The 16,425-nt window shown below is 37.0% G+C and overlaps 1 protein-coding gene across 1 annotated transcript in view; it reads left to right on the forward strand.

Moving 5' to 3' along the window:
- Positions 1-433: 433 nt before the first annotated feature.
- LOC5566270 (3 beta-hydroxysteroid dehydrogenase/Delta 5-->4-isomerase) overlaps positions 434-16,425 on the forward strand; it is an 80,246-nt gene continuing 64,254 nt past the window's right edge. The window contains exon 1 of the mRNA XM_001650614.2: positions 434-875. Within this exon, the coding sequence (XP_001650664.1) occupies positions 827-875 (49 nt within the window). The 5' untranslated portion in view covers positions 434-826. The remainder of the gene's footprint in view (positions 876-16,425) is intronic.

Here is a 16,425-nt window from a genome sequence, read left to right on the forward strand (position 1 = left end):
GATGCAGTTTCTCACACCCTATGTTCCACCAACCGACAGGGCCTGAGCAGAGTAGTTCAGTGTCCCAATGGGGGTCATCACATTGACACTGAAGATCTACATCGCAATTGGAAGCACGGATGCACGATCGCTGTTTTAACCCTTTAGCTGCGGCGTATCGCTCGGCTTAAGTAACTCATTTTTAATCTGTTGCTTTGCTGCTACCAGCCCTTACGTCATGAGCACAAAACACAACTCAAAAATCCAATCCGAATTGTATCACACAAGTTCGCTCGGCGACGGTGGTGATGCTGGCTGTTGATCATTGATGGTGGATCACCACCAAAATATAAAATAAAGAATCGCGCCTAAACCAAAAAAGAGAAAGAAAAAGTCCACTAGACCTTGTCACATACAGCTGAAGGCTTGAGACATTTAGTCACTTCTTGGATGTGATCGCGCTCGCACGCTCCGTTTCTTATCCGCGAAACAGTTTGGCCGGTAAAAAGTCGGAGTGGTATAAGCAGGCTTGAGGCGTATGGTCAGCAGCGAGGGGCGTTCGAAGGAATTGTCATTAATCGAATTGTATGCACGAAGGGATGATTCCTAGTGAGAAGGAGTGCTTGTGATTCAATGAGTTTGAATAATTAATTTGTGGGCAAGGTGTGAATTATTTGAGCCAATATAGAAATTTACGTGTAGGAAATTGATTGTGTGATTGTGAGTTGAAGATAGCAGCAAATCTGTTGGAATTTCCATCGGGATTAAGAAAGTGAATAAATTACCACGTTTATCTCATTTGATTTGGCTTCGAAGAGATTGTATTAGTTTTATTCACAACTGGAAGATGGATAAGAAAGCAGATATGGAAGCCAAGGAAGTTATTCTCATCACAGGTAATAAAGTGATTTTGTTCATAAACATAAGCATAAGCAATGATGACCGTATAATTCGTTGTTGCGACTTCGTCATAGAGCGGAGTAATCAAACAGAAGTAGCTTAAGAGTAGCGTACATCGTCAATGTATTATTTCTAGGGCTCCAAATTTAGTAGAAGCTAGTACAGTCAACCTTCCATGAGTCGATATTGAAGGGACCATCAACTCATGGAAATATCGCAACATGTAACAGCAATGCTATGGAAAGCCGTTTGAAGGAACCATCATAGTAACCATGGAGAAGTAAAATCTGGAGATTCCTAGTGGATTTTTGATATTTATAGTGGACACCAGAGTACCTCTTGCGTTTTTTTTTTTATTTTTAAGTTGGATCAAAGAAAATCCTAATTCATGCGGAATTTTGAAGATCCTGAGTGGACTCCTAGGATTCGAAATGGAATACGTAAAATTTCTAGTGGTAATTCTGCAGTAGATGCGGATTTTCAATGTGTTGAAGATCACATTGAGAATCCGCATCTACTGCAGAAATTCCTACCCAGACCTAGGAGCCTTCTAACCGGATCCTGGAGAATCCTAACGAAATTCAGGTTATTCGCAGAATGCTCCTGAGAATTTCTAATGAAATCTTATGAAAACTGAGCGGGATCTAAGCAAACTTGAAAATTTCAAGTTGGGATTCTTAGCAGACTCGAATTGTTTCTAGCTAGATATTGTGAATTTCTAGCACGTAACTGTACCTTCATCTTTGTGAACCTGAGAGTTTCAAATGGACTCTTAAACATGTCGCACTGAATCTGGAACTCATTGAGTTCTTAGCAGAATCCTGTGGAAATTACTAGTAATATTATTAGAATTCATAATTGACTCTTGAGATTGTCTTACGGAGTCTTCAGTATTTTCAGTTAAAATTCAGTGAAATCAAATGATCCTAAGCGGTATGCTGAGTATTTATAGTATGATCTTTCAAGATGGCTCATAGATTCCTATCTAGCTCCTGGAGTTGCCTAACAGAGTCCTCCACGAGATTGAGGGTATGCGATATTTCGAATGATTCCTTCAAATGCCATTCGAAAAGAAATTTCGCGGAATTCCACGGAATCCAATGAAGCGAATTTATTTTATCTGATTTCGTTTCGTTTCGCCACATTTCAGAATTTTGTGAAATACAGAGAAGACTAAGACAGTCTCCGCTAGAACGTTAAACTCTCTACGATATCCAGCTTTTTACGCTCGCCATAAAAACAATATGCTATAAAATATTTGACGGAAGCTGACTATCACCACTGAACTGAAACTTCGAATTATGTCCTCAGCATGCCTTGACGAACAGTCATTTTTTTATTGTTTTCTTTCTGTCAATCAAATGAAAATTTTGTTTGGATTTGAGGAAATAGTTATAATGGTTACATTTAATAATGAAGAACTATTTATTTTATTTTAGGCTTAAACAAGTTAGTCGACCATACCTCACAACAACCTGAAGGAGAAATTTTTAAAAGACCCGGCTTAGCATTTTGAATTGCGCAAGACCAAGGCTTACAAATTTGCAAAAACAGTCAAATAGATCAAACATATCCTTACTTAATCATACGATGAAGTCTCACAGAATCGTGTTATAAGTTTGTCAGATTTACATAATCCTGGAAACATTTTCCGCAGCATGTCATCGGGCCGTAATTCTTACAAAGTTCAAGGCATGGTTTTCACATATTTCTGGTTGGGATTATGATAAAATCCTAGAAAACATCATTAGGCATCATGACAGGATTATAGTTTGGAAATTTGGATAAGGTTCTGAGGAAACGCCTAGCACGTTTATTACAGCAAACGATTCTCAGTTAACCAGTGAAGCTTCCTAATTGTTACTTAATTTTGAAAAAGATCCTTAACAGTATTTTTACAAAGTTCGGAACTATATGTTAACAAGGTATTTGGCGAAATCCTTATAATATGAGGTAAGATTCTCATGCAATGTTTTGTAGATTTCTTACAGAATACTAAAGAGGATAATATCAAAATCCTGGACATCATCCTCACAGATTTCATTTCAAAAGTTTTTTTAGATCAAGAGTCTGGCGTAATAGTGAGCACGATTTTATCTCTGGGTAATATTATCACAAAATCCTGGGAGATGTTCTCACAAAATATTGTGTAAATTGCACAGTAGCAGAGATCCCCATTTTCAAGGTAAATTTCATTCCATTTTCTATACATCAATTCTTTGAATGATTTTCATTCAATTTACGGAAGTGTTGTACAGAACTATATTGTTTCAATGATATGGCCAAGCTGCAATTATGGCGGACTTGCTTGAAATACAACCTGAAACAAGAAAGGGAATGATTATTACAGCAGTATTTATGAAAATCGAAATAAAATTTTAGTTTGAGTGACAGAGAAGCAATGAAAATTATTTCAGTTTGTGATGGGTTACTAAGGATTTATTTTCGAGTTTCAGTTCAGTGGTGGTTGTAAGCTCCTGTCAATTTTTTATAGCATGGCGAGCGTAAAAAGCTGGATTGAGTCTTCATTCCTCATATAAAAAAGTCCAAACGTATTCTATGACCATCTATTAACTACTTCCAACTCGCTGTGATTAATATGAGAGGATCTGGAGGTCTCTGCAGCTTTCATAAGTAGATATTAATTTCATCATCCTTTCCAATTCTCCGGTAGGTACTACAGCCAGGCTGCACAGCTCGACTGTTGAGAGATGCGTCAATCTTATTTACAGTCCTAGATTACTACCAAATTTATGTTTTTGAGTGATGAACTTCGCGATGGCTTCGTGCCGCGAGCCGAGATGTGCAGGCATAAGGATGGGAGCATTTTGATGGACGACCGAAAGGTGGAAGCAGCACTTCGACGAACACCTGTTTTCAAGCCGGCTTCGTTGACAACGCCGATCGACAACGGACCAGATTTTTACTGTACGGCAAATCCTCCAAAAATATCGTGAATACCAGGTCCCAATGCTTAACTTTTTCATTGATTTCGAGGCGTCAGATCCTAGCGAAGCTAGCCCATCCACATCCGATTGCAAATCATAAAGATATACAATACAGTAGATGTTTACTTCAACTAGACAGCTACTGACTGATACATCAATCAGCAGCTGCAACTCTCTTTATTCCAGCCAGCCTCTCTCTATTATTATACAATTCAACATCACTTAACCAAATATCATACCTCTCGACAAATCTTCCACACTTTTACCTACGACGACGCATGTTTCTCAACCGACGATTCTTCTACCTGTGGTGCGACACTACTTCTATTCCAACAAAATCATGGACGAGGACAGCTTTCCCGGGAAGCTCACGAGACTGATAAGAGCGACGATGGAGGGTATGCAAAATTGTGTGAAGGTTTCAGGCGAACATTCCAGATCTTTTGGATCTCGCCGGGGACTACGACAAGGTGATGGACTTACGTGCCTGTTGTTCAATATTTCGCTAGAAAGTGTTATGCGCAGAGCCGGGCTCAACAGCCGAGTCAATTTGTTTGCTTCGCGGATGATATGGTCATTGTCGGCCGAACATTTGAAAAGGTGGCAGACCTGTGCACCCGCCTGAAACGCGAGGCAGCGAAAGTTGGACTGGTGGTGAATGCGTCCGAGACAAGGTATATGCTAGCTGGTGGGGCCGAGAGCGACAGGGCTCGCCTAGGTAGCAGTGTTACGATAGACGGGAATACGTTCGAGGTGGTCGACGAGTTCGTCTACCTTTGCTGACGGCTGACAAAACGTTAGCCGTGAAATACGGAGGCGCATCATCAGTGGAAGTCGTGCCTACTATGGCCTCCACAAGAAGCTGCGGTCAAAATAGATTCACACCCGCACCAAATGTACCATGTACAAAACGCTACAAGGCCGGTAGTCCTCTACGGACATGAAACGTGGACGATACTCGAAGAGTGCAAGCACTTGGAGTCTTCGAACGTCGGGTGCTTAGGACGATCTTTGGCGGTGTGCAAGAAAACGGTGTGTGGTGGCGAAGGATGAACCACGAGCACGCCCAACTCTACGGTGAACCCAGTATCCAGAAGGTGGCCAAAGCTGGAAGGATACGATGGGTAAGGCATGTTGAAAAAATGCCGGACAGCAACCCTGCCCAGATGGTGTTCGCTTCGGATCTGGTTGGTACAAAAAAGCGTGGAGCGCAGCGAGCCCAAAAACAGCGCAGGACGGATCAAGTGCGTATCGATTTGGCGAGCGTTGGGCAGAACCGAGGATGGAGAGATGTGGCCACGAACCGAGTATTGTGGCGTGAAATTGTTGATTCAGTGTTATCTGTTTAGGTGTTAACTAAATTAATGAAAAAAATGAGTGAATGATCACTTATCTGAAGCCAATTTCGAATTACATACATCAAGTAAAATGCAAAAAATATTTGATTAATAAAATAGGCCATTTTCATTCGTTTTTCGCGATTCTCCATCAAGAAATATAAGTAAGTGGAGAGAAATATTACTTATGCTCTCGAAACATAGTATTTTTGTAAATTGCGAATTACTAATGAAAATGGCCTATGCTATTATTTGAATAATATTTATGGTTTTCACTTAACTTCATTTTATTCGAAAATGGCTACTTTCATAGAAGTGAGCATGAGCATCATAATGGTTAAGAATAATTTCAAGATTCTCATTGAACCATCATAACGTATTTATTTTGCCAACAAAAAAATGAAATCGACCGAAAGTTGATCTTAAAAAAAACTTTTTCTTTAAAATTTCTCCATAATGAAACTTAGTCCCAAACATATGTTTCGATTCAAGATCCAATTTGAAAATTTAAATAATACTAGAAAGAAGGTTTTATGTAACTTAAAATTATGTTTTATTTTTAAATTCACCATGAAAAAAATTTAATGTATATAATTTTGTTTGGGGCCCAGATAGCCGTAGCGGTAAACGCGCAGCTATTCAGCAAGACCAAGCTGAGGGTCGTGGGTTCGAATCCCACCGGTCGAGGATCTTTTCGGGTTGGAAATTTTCTCGACATCCCAGGGCATAAAGCATCATCGTACCTGCCACACGATATACACATGCAAAAATGGTCATTGGCATAGTAAGCTCTCAGTTAATAACTGTGGAAGTGCTCATAAGAACACAAAGCTGAGAAGCAGGCTCTGTCCCAGTGGGGACGTAGCGCCAGAAAGAAGAAGAATTTTGTCTCTAGTACAGTCATACCTCGATATAACGTAACCTCTTTATAACGTAACTCGATATAACATAACTTTTACCTCGATATAACGTAACTTTTTTTTTGGTTCCCATTTATTTGTCTAATTTTCATTATAAACATAATTCATGAACTGCAATAAACATTTGGCATAACTGTACGTTTGTAAACATAATTTTTCTTCATCTTTGTGGAATTTACGTTCCCACTGAAACCAAGCCTGCTACTCACTTCAATTTTCTATGAAAACTTTTATTAATTTTTTATTTAGCTTTTCTACAGACATTCTTCAAATGATTTCTCAAAGAATTTGATGTTTCTACTGTGATTTATCCACTGATTTCAACTAGAGATTCCTCCAATCATTTCTTCATGGACTCATCTTGAACCCTCCTGATATTCATGTATATATCTTAAAACATATTCCTCGAATAATTTCGACAGAGATCTCCCAGAAAATTTCACCAGATTTTTTTCCATAGCGATTTCAGACATTCGTCCTAGAGTTCCTAGGAACATTTGATCGGTATTGAATTGACGGGTTCTCATTAAGTTCCTCCAAAAAATATGTCCAAGAATATGTTCAAGAACTGTTGTTCAATGAATTCAGGATTCTAGAAATTTTGAATTTCTCCAACAGTTTCAAACATTTCAAAGATTCAGATCAAAAATTTTACCAAGTAATTCTACAGAATATAAACAATAATTCTGCTATGAATTCTTCAAACCATTCAGTCAACAATGCCTTCAATACCGGGAGTTTATGCAGAGATTCATAAACTATTCTAGAACTTTTTTATGAATTCAGCCGGCGGCCCTTTTAAAGAACAATCCAGTAATATGTAATTCGTGGAATGCCCTAGTAATCATTCTTAAAAAATCGTACAGGTATTAATCAATAAGCCTGAAAAACATTCTTCTCGGAATATATCCAGCAATTTCATTATGCATTTCTTGCGAAATCTCCTAGTATTTACCCAAGAAACTATGTACTACTTACATTTCTTTAAGGATTCTATGTGGAAGGAAATCCTTCTTTGATAACATCTGGCTTTTCTTAAGAAAATTCTTTCTGATTTTTTCAGCGAGTTCTCCAAATTATTCAAGTATTCGTTTGAAGATTTTTCAACGGATTTTTTTTTATCATAAAAGTTTGTGCAGAGATTCCTCCAAAATTTGAACAATTTCCCCCAGAGAATTCTCCTAGAATACCAGAATAATCCCAACAGGTATTCGTATTCGTAAACTTTATTTTGGAAAATCTCTCAAGGATAGCTCTGCTTTTGGGTGAAGTTTAACATCAATTTCGTCATTAATACCCTTATCTATTGTGTTGAATAATCCGAGGAATTTTTTTTCTAAGACTCTTTCAACAAATTACAAAGATTTTTTTTAGAATTTTAACATGAATTTCCCATAATAAATCTCTTTTAGTTCCATAATTGCCTGCTATAAATGTTCATGAATTGATGAACATGACTTTTTTATAGATTCCTAAAAGATCTTATCTATGAATTTCTTATGGAACTTCTACGAGTGTTCAAGAATTCATCCAAAGATTTTTCAGGCGTATATTTCTTCAAGGATTACTCCAATTGAGACGTAATAATAAAAATAAAAAACAAAAATATACGACAAAATAACAAAAATATGTAAAATAGGGAAAAATATTGAAAAAAATTATGTAAGAAGGACTGAAAATACCTGATAGGTGAATAATGTCCATTTTAGGTTCATTTTACCATTAAAAAATACATTTTGAACGAAATTTAGAAAAAAAAATATTTTGCTTCGATATAACGTAACGAAAATAAAAATCGAGTTACGTTATATCGAGGTATTACTGTATTCCAAACGATTCATTACAACTTCTTCATAGAACCTTTTTCTCTAAAATCAATAGTTTCGGAGTTATAATTTTTCAAATCAGTTGCATGCAAAAAAAAAATATATTCCAAACACTTATTCTACCATGCCTAAAACATATGCAAAGTTTACTGCAAATCGAAGATGGTAGAGACTGACTGACAGATTTGACATTTAATTCGTCAATATCAAAAGAGAGGGACTGATGTGATTTTGAAATGGAGCGATCAGATATATTTTCATCAAATGCGATATATCAGATATATTTTCTTCAAATGTTGGAGAAAATAAATCCTATTTATATGCAAAGGAAAATATATTTTTTATAAATTTATGAATTGTATGTCAATCCTTTTAATAAAATATTAAATAAACTGTCAGAATCCAAATGGAAGATAAATACTATAAAGATTCTGATGTTAACATTATCCGTGTTGAAACTAATACTGAGATATGTAATGAATTATCTTGCGATTCAATGCAATTTTCAGTAAAAAAAAATCTTAGAGAATCGTTCACAGTAAACTTATTGATTCAGACTATGGGAGTGAATACGTGAATACGGGGCCCAGGTAGCCGTAGCGGTAAACGCGCAGCTATTCAGCAAGACCAAGCTGAGGGTCGTGGGTTCGAATCCCACCGGTCGAGGATCTTTTCGGGTTGGAAATTTTCTCGACTTCCCAGAGCATACAGTATCTTCGGACCTGCCACACGATATACGCATGCAAAAATGGTCATTGGCACAGTAAGCTCTCAGTTAATAACTGTGAAAGTGCTCATAAGAACACTAAGCTGAGAAGCAGGCTCTGTCCTACTGGGGACGTAATGCCAGAAAGGAAGGAAGGAGTGAGTACGTTTTCCAAACCTTTCGACAAAAATCGGAAATTAGGACACTAAAAAAAATTACCCCGCGGAAGAAAAAAAACAAAGTTCCGTTTCGTTTTGAAAATGTTCGTGCCCTATTGGATTTCGTATCGATTTTTACGAAACATTTTAAACTTCGTTTCCTTTCGTTATGAGCAGTGTAAGAAATTCCGTGTATCGTTTCGTATCGACATGAAAAAACATCCATATCGCATATCCTTACACGAGATCCAGATGATTCCCACCCAACAAATTATTGCAGATGTCCTAAGAGATCCTGTATTTTCCCAGAGGACTCCTGGGGTTTCTAGCAAGATCTTGTGATTTTAATAAATTTTCAAACTATGTGCATTAGTGGTTCTTGTAAAATTACTACAAAATTAATTGTTATATAAAATACCCTTGCATACAAACTTCTCCCGTTGATTTGATGTGCTTGGCTTCAACGTTGCGGAAATCTCCAATCACATATGCTCCAATGCTCATTTCTCATGCTTGAGATTTTTCACGCTTGAGTTCCAACTCACTCAACTCAACAGCCAAAACATCATGCATGAGTTGGCTCATCCGTTCATCTTGTGTTTCCACATATTTTTCACGCAAAGCACTAATTTGTTTGTTTTCTGCTAGAAATATAACGAATGTTTCTAATGTGAATAATAACATTGAGTTTTGACAGATTCCCGATAAGTAGGCATTATGATTGGTCATTTTTGACGGCATGAGCAACAACTCATGAGTGAGTTTTGCGAAGCAGATCTCAAATGCATATGCTCTCGAAGGAGAACTCAATGAGTAAGATTCTACCAACACTGCTTGGTTTACAACAACTTGAAAATTGTTGATGAGCATGAGCATAGATGACTTACAATTCGTAGTGGCCATTTCGTGATTGAAAGGATCTGGGAGTCACCTATGGTAAGTGACGCGATCTGTGATGTAATCATGAATAACCAGATTCGCGATATCACTCGATAAACGCAATTCATGACACTTATTAGTGTTCATCTCTCGTCACCGCAAGAGCAAGCGATCAAATGATGAAATACTACTAATGATCCGAGACATTTTTTCATTTAACTGCGCGAACGACGCGTGACATGTTTGATCCTGAACCCATCGCTCGCCCCCACAGGAGCACACAGTTTAAAAAAAATCATGTAATTTTGTGTCATATAGCACCGACATATTCAAGCGAGTAAAATTACACAAAATACATTAGATTCTATTTTTCACTCGTAGTTTTGTGAGCACAAAAAGTAATTTTACTGCTGTCAATATTGTGTGGCGTAAATTGCAAACATTACGTTATTAGTAATTGCATATTGAAATAACCTCAGTCATTCCAAGCGATTTCACACTCATATCTTTCGGTCACTGATTGTATGCAATAAGAAAAAAGTCTTTCATTATTCCACATCTTGTTTTATTCCTTGCATTAATTTTTACAATTTAAAATTATTCATAGTATCTTTTTGATTTTTGTGTCGCTGGGCGTGGGTACAAAAGGAAAATCTTCCACGAAATCGATGCAATTAGTTGCTCCAAGCAAATTCAGCCACGATGCCACTAAACACTGTTTTACAAACTATACCTAGCACCTGTATTAAAATGGATTACTTGCACTGAATTATGTGTCATGTTGAGGATTTCACTCCATAAAAAGTATTCACTTGTTCCATATGTTTTGTTTGACTCCATCAGTGTTTGACGTTTTACGAACGTGCAAGCGTGGATTATGTTATCGATCGTGTCATTTTAAGTTATTGACGTGTAGAATCAAGTGAAGTGATTGAAAAGTTCAAATCGTGTCTCAAAATGGAACTGGATTTACTGGTTCAAGTTTACGTCATAGTTGTTTCAATAGTAAATCAAATTTCAATTTATGTCATAAGGAATAAGAAAATCGTCATCAAACTGTTCCACCCCAGTTCCGCCAACATCATAATCCCCGGTATAACAGTAACCAGTCCACAAAAAACGATCTCTTCTCCCAGAAGAAATCGTCGACTTTGTGTCTGATGTTCTCTCAAGATTAAGTACTTGTACGACCAAGCAACAACAGATCAAAGTGATTTTTAAAATTACAGCTCAGTACTGTTTCCCGTGTAATGGATAATAATACCAGAAACATCACAGTTTCATACTGGAATGCTAATGGTGTTCAGAGCAAATCGCATGACCATTTCCGATTCCTTATTAATAATTCGATTGCTCATCTGCGAAACTTTTCTCAAACCAGCTATCAAACTTGTTCATTCTGATTACAAAATTTACCGCTTAGACAGATCTGGCCGTCGTAAAGGCGGAGTTGCAATAATCGTTCGTTCTAATGTTGCGCATACATTGCTGCCTTCTTTCGACCTTGAAATTGTCGAGGCAATAGGTATTGAGATTGTCACATCCACGGGTCCGATTTCGTTAGTTTCTGCTTACAATCCTGGCGCAAACAGAGATAATGTCCTTTTTCTGCAAGATATTCAAAAGCTCACTAAAATTCGAAACAGCTTCTTCATTTGTGGAGATCTAAACGCCCGCCACCGTCTGCGGAACTGCATTCGTGCTAACACTGCAGGCAATTTGCTTTTCAATGAGCTGCAATCTGGTACTTTTATTGTACAACATCCTCCATTACCTACGTATATTCCCACTGATCCAAACCGTCGATGCTCTACTCTTGATTTAGTGCATACAAATGGTATGCATTCAATATTAAACATTCGAACTGTTCAAGATCTCACATCTGACCATTTACCACTGCTGTTCGAAATTGATTCCACTACGGCAAACTTAGCCCATCTTCGATCTATTCCAGACTATTCCCGTGCCAACTGGAGAGGATTTAAATATTTCCTCAATGATTACAATGATCTACAACAACTTAATTTGAGTACAATTCACGAATCCTATAAAATTGACAACCATATTGAATATTTCACCACTATTATGCACCAAGCTCATGAAAGATTTATTCCGCTAATTGTTTCAGACAGATACAAGCTTATCTTACCTGATGATATTCTTCGTTTGATAAGATTAAGAAATAGTCGCTGGAGACAATGGCAACGAAATCAAAGAGATCCATACCTTAAATCCGTCTATGACTATGTATGTACTTTAGTCAAAAAAAGGATCGACAAATTCAGGAACAAATCATGGTCAGATAATTTGCTGAGCATGAATTACGATCGGAATAATCACAACAAAATGTGGAAATTTGGTAAACTTTTCAAAAACAAACATAATTTCATACCAGCACTTACAAAAGACGGTAAATTATTGATTACCGATAAAGAAAAATGTGAAGAAATTGGAAATAACTTTGCCAGAGCACATTTCACTACCTTTCATGATCAAAGTCCCATCGAATTTGAAGTTAATTCATCAATTGATAATTTTCTTGCAAATCACGAACAAGTTGATCTTGATACTCGGAGGCTAGTCCAACCGAAAAAAAATTTAACACTTTCTAAAAAAGTTGAAAAACAACAAATCTCCTGGCTTTGACCAAATTTGAAAAGATTACCGAAAAAAGCTCTCGTACTTTTGACATTTATTTTCAATTCGTGCATAAAAGTGAATTACTTCCCCTTGGAATGGAAACATGCTAAGGCTATAGCAATTCCGAAGCCAAATAAAGACCATTCTGACCCGCGAAACTACCGTCCTATTAGTCTATTGAGCAGTTTAAGTAAAATCTTCGAGAAAGTTTTACTAAACCCACTCAATCAACATATCTCAGAAAACAATATAATTTCAGAAAATCAGTTCGGATTCATGACTGAGCATTCTACAGTTCACCAATTGCATCGACTAACTAGTAATATAAAAAATAACCGCGAAATCAAGAAGTCTACTGGACTAGTTCTGTTAGACAATGAAAAAGCATTCGATACGGTTTGGCACAAAGATTTGATTTTCAAAATTATCAATTTGAATTTTCCTACTTATCTGGTAAAATTAATTCATTCCTACATATAAGATCGTGACTTTGTAGTTAACGATAGGTTCCGAAACCTCTCAGTTACAAACCGTTCCTGCTGGTGTCCCTCAAGGGAGCGTTTTATCTCCCGTGTTGTATAACGTCTACACACATGATATTCCAGATTTTGGAGGATGTATACGATATCAATTTGCTGATGATGTAGCCATAATATCGTCATCTAGCGATCCAGTTGAGGTGATTATCAATCTCAATGCGAGTCTAGTCCAGTACTCCAATTATTGCAAAAAATGGAAAATTAAGGTCAACGAAAATAAAACCGAAGCTGTTTTCTTTACAAGGTTCAGAAGTCCAAGAAAACTTCCTAATAGATGTCTGAATTTGAATGGATTTGATAAACAATGGAGAGATGAAGCGAAGTATCTAGGTTTAATTTTATCTAAAAAACTTACGTTTCAAAATATTCTCAGTATATACTTGAGAGATGTGAGAAATTGATTAGAATTATGTATCCTTTTATTAAGGCGAAGTAGGCCGTCATTGAAATTTGTACGTGTCGTTGATGATTGTTGCTAATTTATCTCACGATTTCGAATCAAAGAAAATCAGTTAGTTTTGCACTGACACAGCTGAAAAAGTATCAGCATACTTTATGCATGTTAGTGCGTACAGTGATACATTTTTAAGTCAATATAAACTATCAAGGCTGTGTTTTATCACTTTAAAGTTCAAGCTGAAAAGTCATCATTGTTGCTAAAACGATTGACGGGCTATTTAGCCTTAATCGAAAATCAAAACTAAATACTCGAAATAATATTTTGCTGTACAAAACTGTATTTAGATCAACTCTAGCCTACGCTTCGCTAGTATGGTCCGAGTGTGCCATGTCTCATAGGAAAAAGCTACAAGTTTTTCAAAACAAATGTTTAAAAATGGTTCATAATTTACCTCCTTGGTTTAGCACCAGCGAATTACATGAAATTAGTCATATAGAAACCGTAGATCAGTACTGCAATAGAATTAAATCAAACTATTATCAGAAATGTGAACGTTCTTCTTTTGATATGTTGCGTGCTTTAGGCGGCATCCACAAATTACGTAACGCTCTATGGGGGGAGGGGGAGTAGGCCCAATCGTTACGGCTCATACAAAAATTTGAAATTTTATAATATTTTATGCCAAAAAGTTACTTTTGGTGGTCTTAAAAAGTATTGTATTTTGCCATATAAGAGAAACGAAGAATTTTGTAAAAAGACTGTATGCATGTTGGAAAAGTTGAAAAAATTGAATCGTGAGTTTTCAACAAATTTATATCTGAAATGAAAGTTAAAGTCATATATTGCATGCTTGGTAGATTAGATCACGAAAAGTTTGATAAATCATACTTTAAGTTTCATGTAAACATCAATGAAAACAGTGTTTTATACTAGTTTTGCGCAAAATTTGATACAGAAGCAAGCAAAAATGTCATTTTAGTTACGCTTTGTAAGTTGTAAATTTGAAATGGAATAAAAAAGGAATTAGGAATAATTAGGAATCAATCATTACCTAATTGCTTCTGCCGTCTTTCTTATTATAATCAACTTTTATTTAATCAATTTTAAGGCCAGTGACAAGACATAACCCACAATAAAAATTAGTGTCTCACTCACTCTCTTCGCAAATAGCGTAAACCCGTTCATTGATAAAACCTTGTCCAGTTCCTGTCCACCGGCAGAAACGCAAATTGCAGCCCAAAGCCAACTTATTCGTGCACCCAATACCCATGCAGTACAGCGCACCTCCCAAGCTGACCGTGAAAACCGCCGTGACTCGAGATGTTGCCCATTATTATCAGCAGCAGCAGCAGCGAAGGTGTTGTGGATGGGATCTTCCTTTCCCTCGCAGCACATGGTGTCTTCTCGCTTCGTTTAAGTCGTTTGTTTGCCGCCGCTTGTGTGAATCGAGCAGCAGCAGTTGCGTATAGACCGGCGGATCTATAGTATAAGGTACTAAACGCCAAACCGGCTGCTACGTGACCAACTTGTTAAAATCTACTACGAAGATTGTGAACCTCAGTGGAGGCAACAATAGAAACAAGCACTAAAGGGGAGAGGTTTCTGTGATTTGTCAACATGGTTTAGTGACTTTAGCTCACCTGATTAGCTAGAGCTAGATGGTTGCCTGGTTGGTTGGAATGAGCCGAAATTTCGGTTAAGGTGGCGCGCGGTTGTTCCACTTCGAGATACAGATATTGCGTCATTTTCGACGGATTGGTTGCGGTTGGATGCTGCAGCAGTATACTGTAACCAGTGGCCTCACTGGTCGCCGCGCCGGTTTCTTTGGACGAAGTTTTCGGTTTTCGATGACGGCCGTCGACTGTTAGTAGGGCTATTTTATAATATAAGATTTGGACCTAATTTAACGGGGGTTGAGAAACTTTGAAAGCGTTGATCTTTCGGTGAGAGTTGAAACCTGTTTTGAGGGGGTTTGTCCAAGTTAGACGTGGTAGATTTTTGCATGAGGGTAATAAACTTGGCAACAGTTTCTACCAAAATGCTGGAAATGGATATCAATAAATTATTGGCGATTCGTATTATTTCAATTTGAAGAAGAACATTAATTTATCGAAGCAATGCACCTGAGGTGCTTTCTATAAACACTGATGTGGTAAATAAGTACACTCTAACCTCCTTTTACAACTGTTTATTTTACGACGGTTCTTTTTACGACCACTCTTTTACGACCGAAATTCAGATTAACGACCATTTTTATAAATGATCAATATCTTATAAAGTAATCAAAATTGAAGGCCATGATTTTCGGCAAAATTGTGGTCATTGAAATGAGGAATTCGGTGGTAGGTCATTTGGCATAAAGTCGTTTGGCATAAAGCCGTTTGGCATAAAGCCGTTTGGCATAAAGTCGTTTGGCATAATAGTCATTTGGCATAAAGTCGTTTGGCATAACGGTCGTTTGGCATAATGGTCGTTTGGCATAATAGTCATTTGGCATAATGAGTCTGAAACTAAGAATTTCTTAAGATGAGATTCGGGCTTGTTTTGGAGTCAATAATTAACAATAATTGATACAAAATGTCACTTTATTCTACAAACATATGCTCTTGAATAAACTAAAGCATATGAGGAAAGTTATTGTCAATAATATTTCATAATTTATGCAGAAATTAACCTTCTTTCAAATATTAATTCTTCTTTTGAGTTCCGCTATTGGAAATATTTTTTTGCACTGAAGATTTTGATATATTTGACACTAATATACCCTTCTTTCAAACATTGGATTTTTTTTATATATGATGTAACCAATTATTGGCTTAAAAACTGTTCATCTGAAATTGAAACAAATTTCACCTTCTTTTATACTTTCAAGATTTCTTTATTTTTTAGATATTTTGTTGTTCCCAATTGACAAAATGGCGGCAATTGATAACATGGATCTGCTCAAGTTATCAGCGAAAAGAGAAATCGATTACTGCAGTTACTTTGATGGGTTGTGCTTCTTTTCCCGTAATGTCGGTTCCCCGAATGTTATCACCCCGAACGCCAGTATTCCGAATACCAGTTCCTCGAATATCCCGCTTCAACAAAAAGTCCACTTCCCCGAAAAGTTTGTGGCACTCATACTTGTCGTAACTTTAAACATTTCAGGGTGGTGAGCGAACTGACCATCTGATATGCACCTTTCTTTATT

The sequence above is a fragment of the Aedes aegypti genome, chromosome 2 (assembly GCF_002204515.2).
Source record: "Aedes aegypti strain LVP_AGWG chromosome 2, AaegL5.0 Primary Assembly, whole genome shotgun sequence".
In the NCBI taxonomy this organism is placed as follows: Eukaryota; Metazoa; Arthropoda; class Insecta; order Diptera; family Culicidae; genus Aedes; species Aedes aegypti.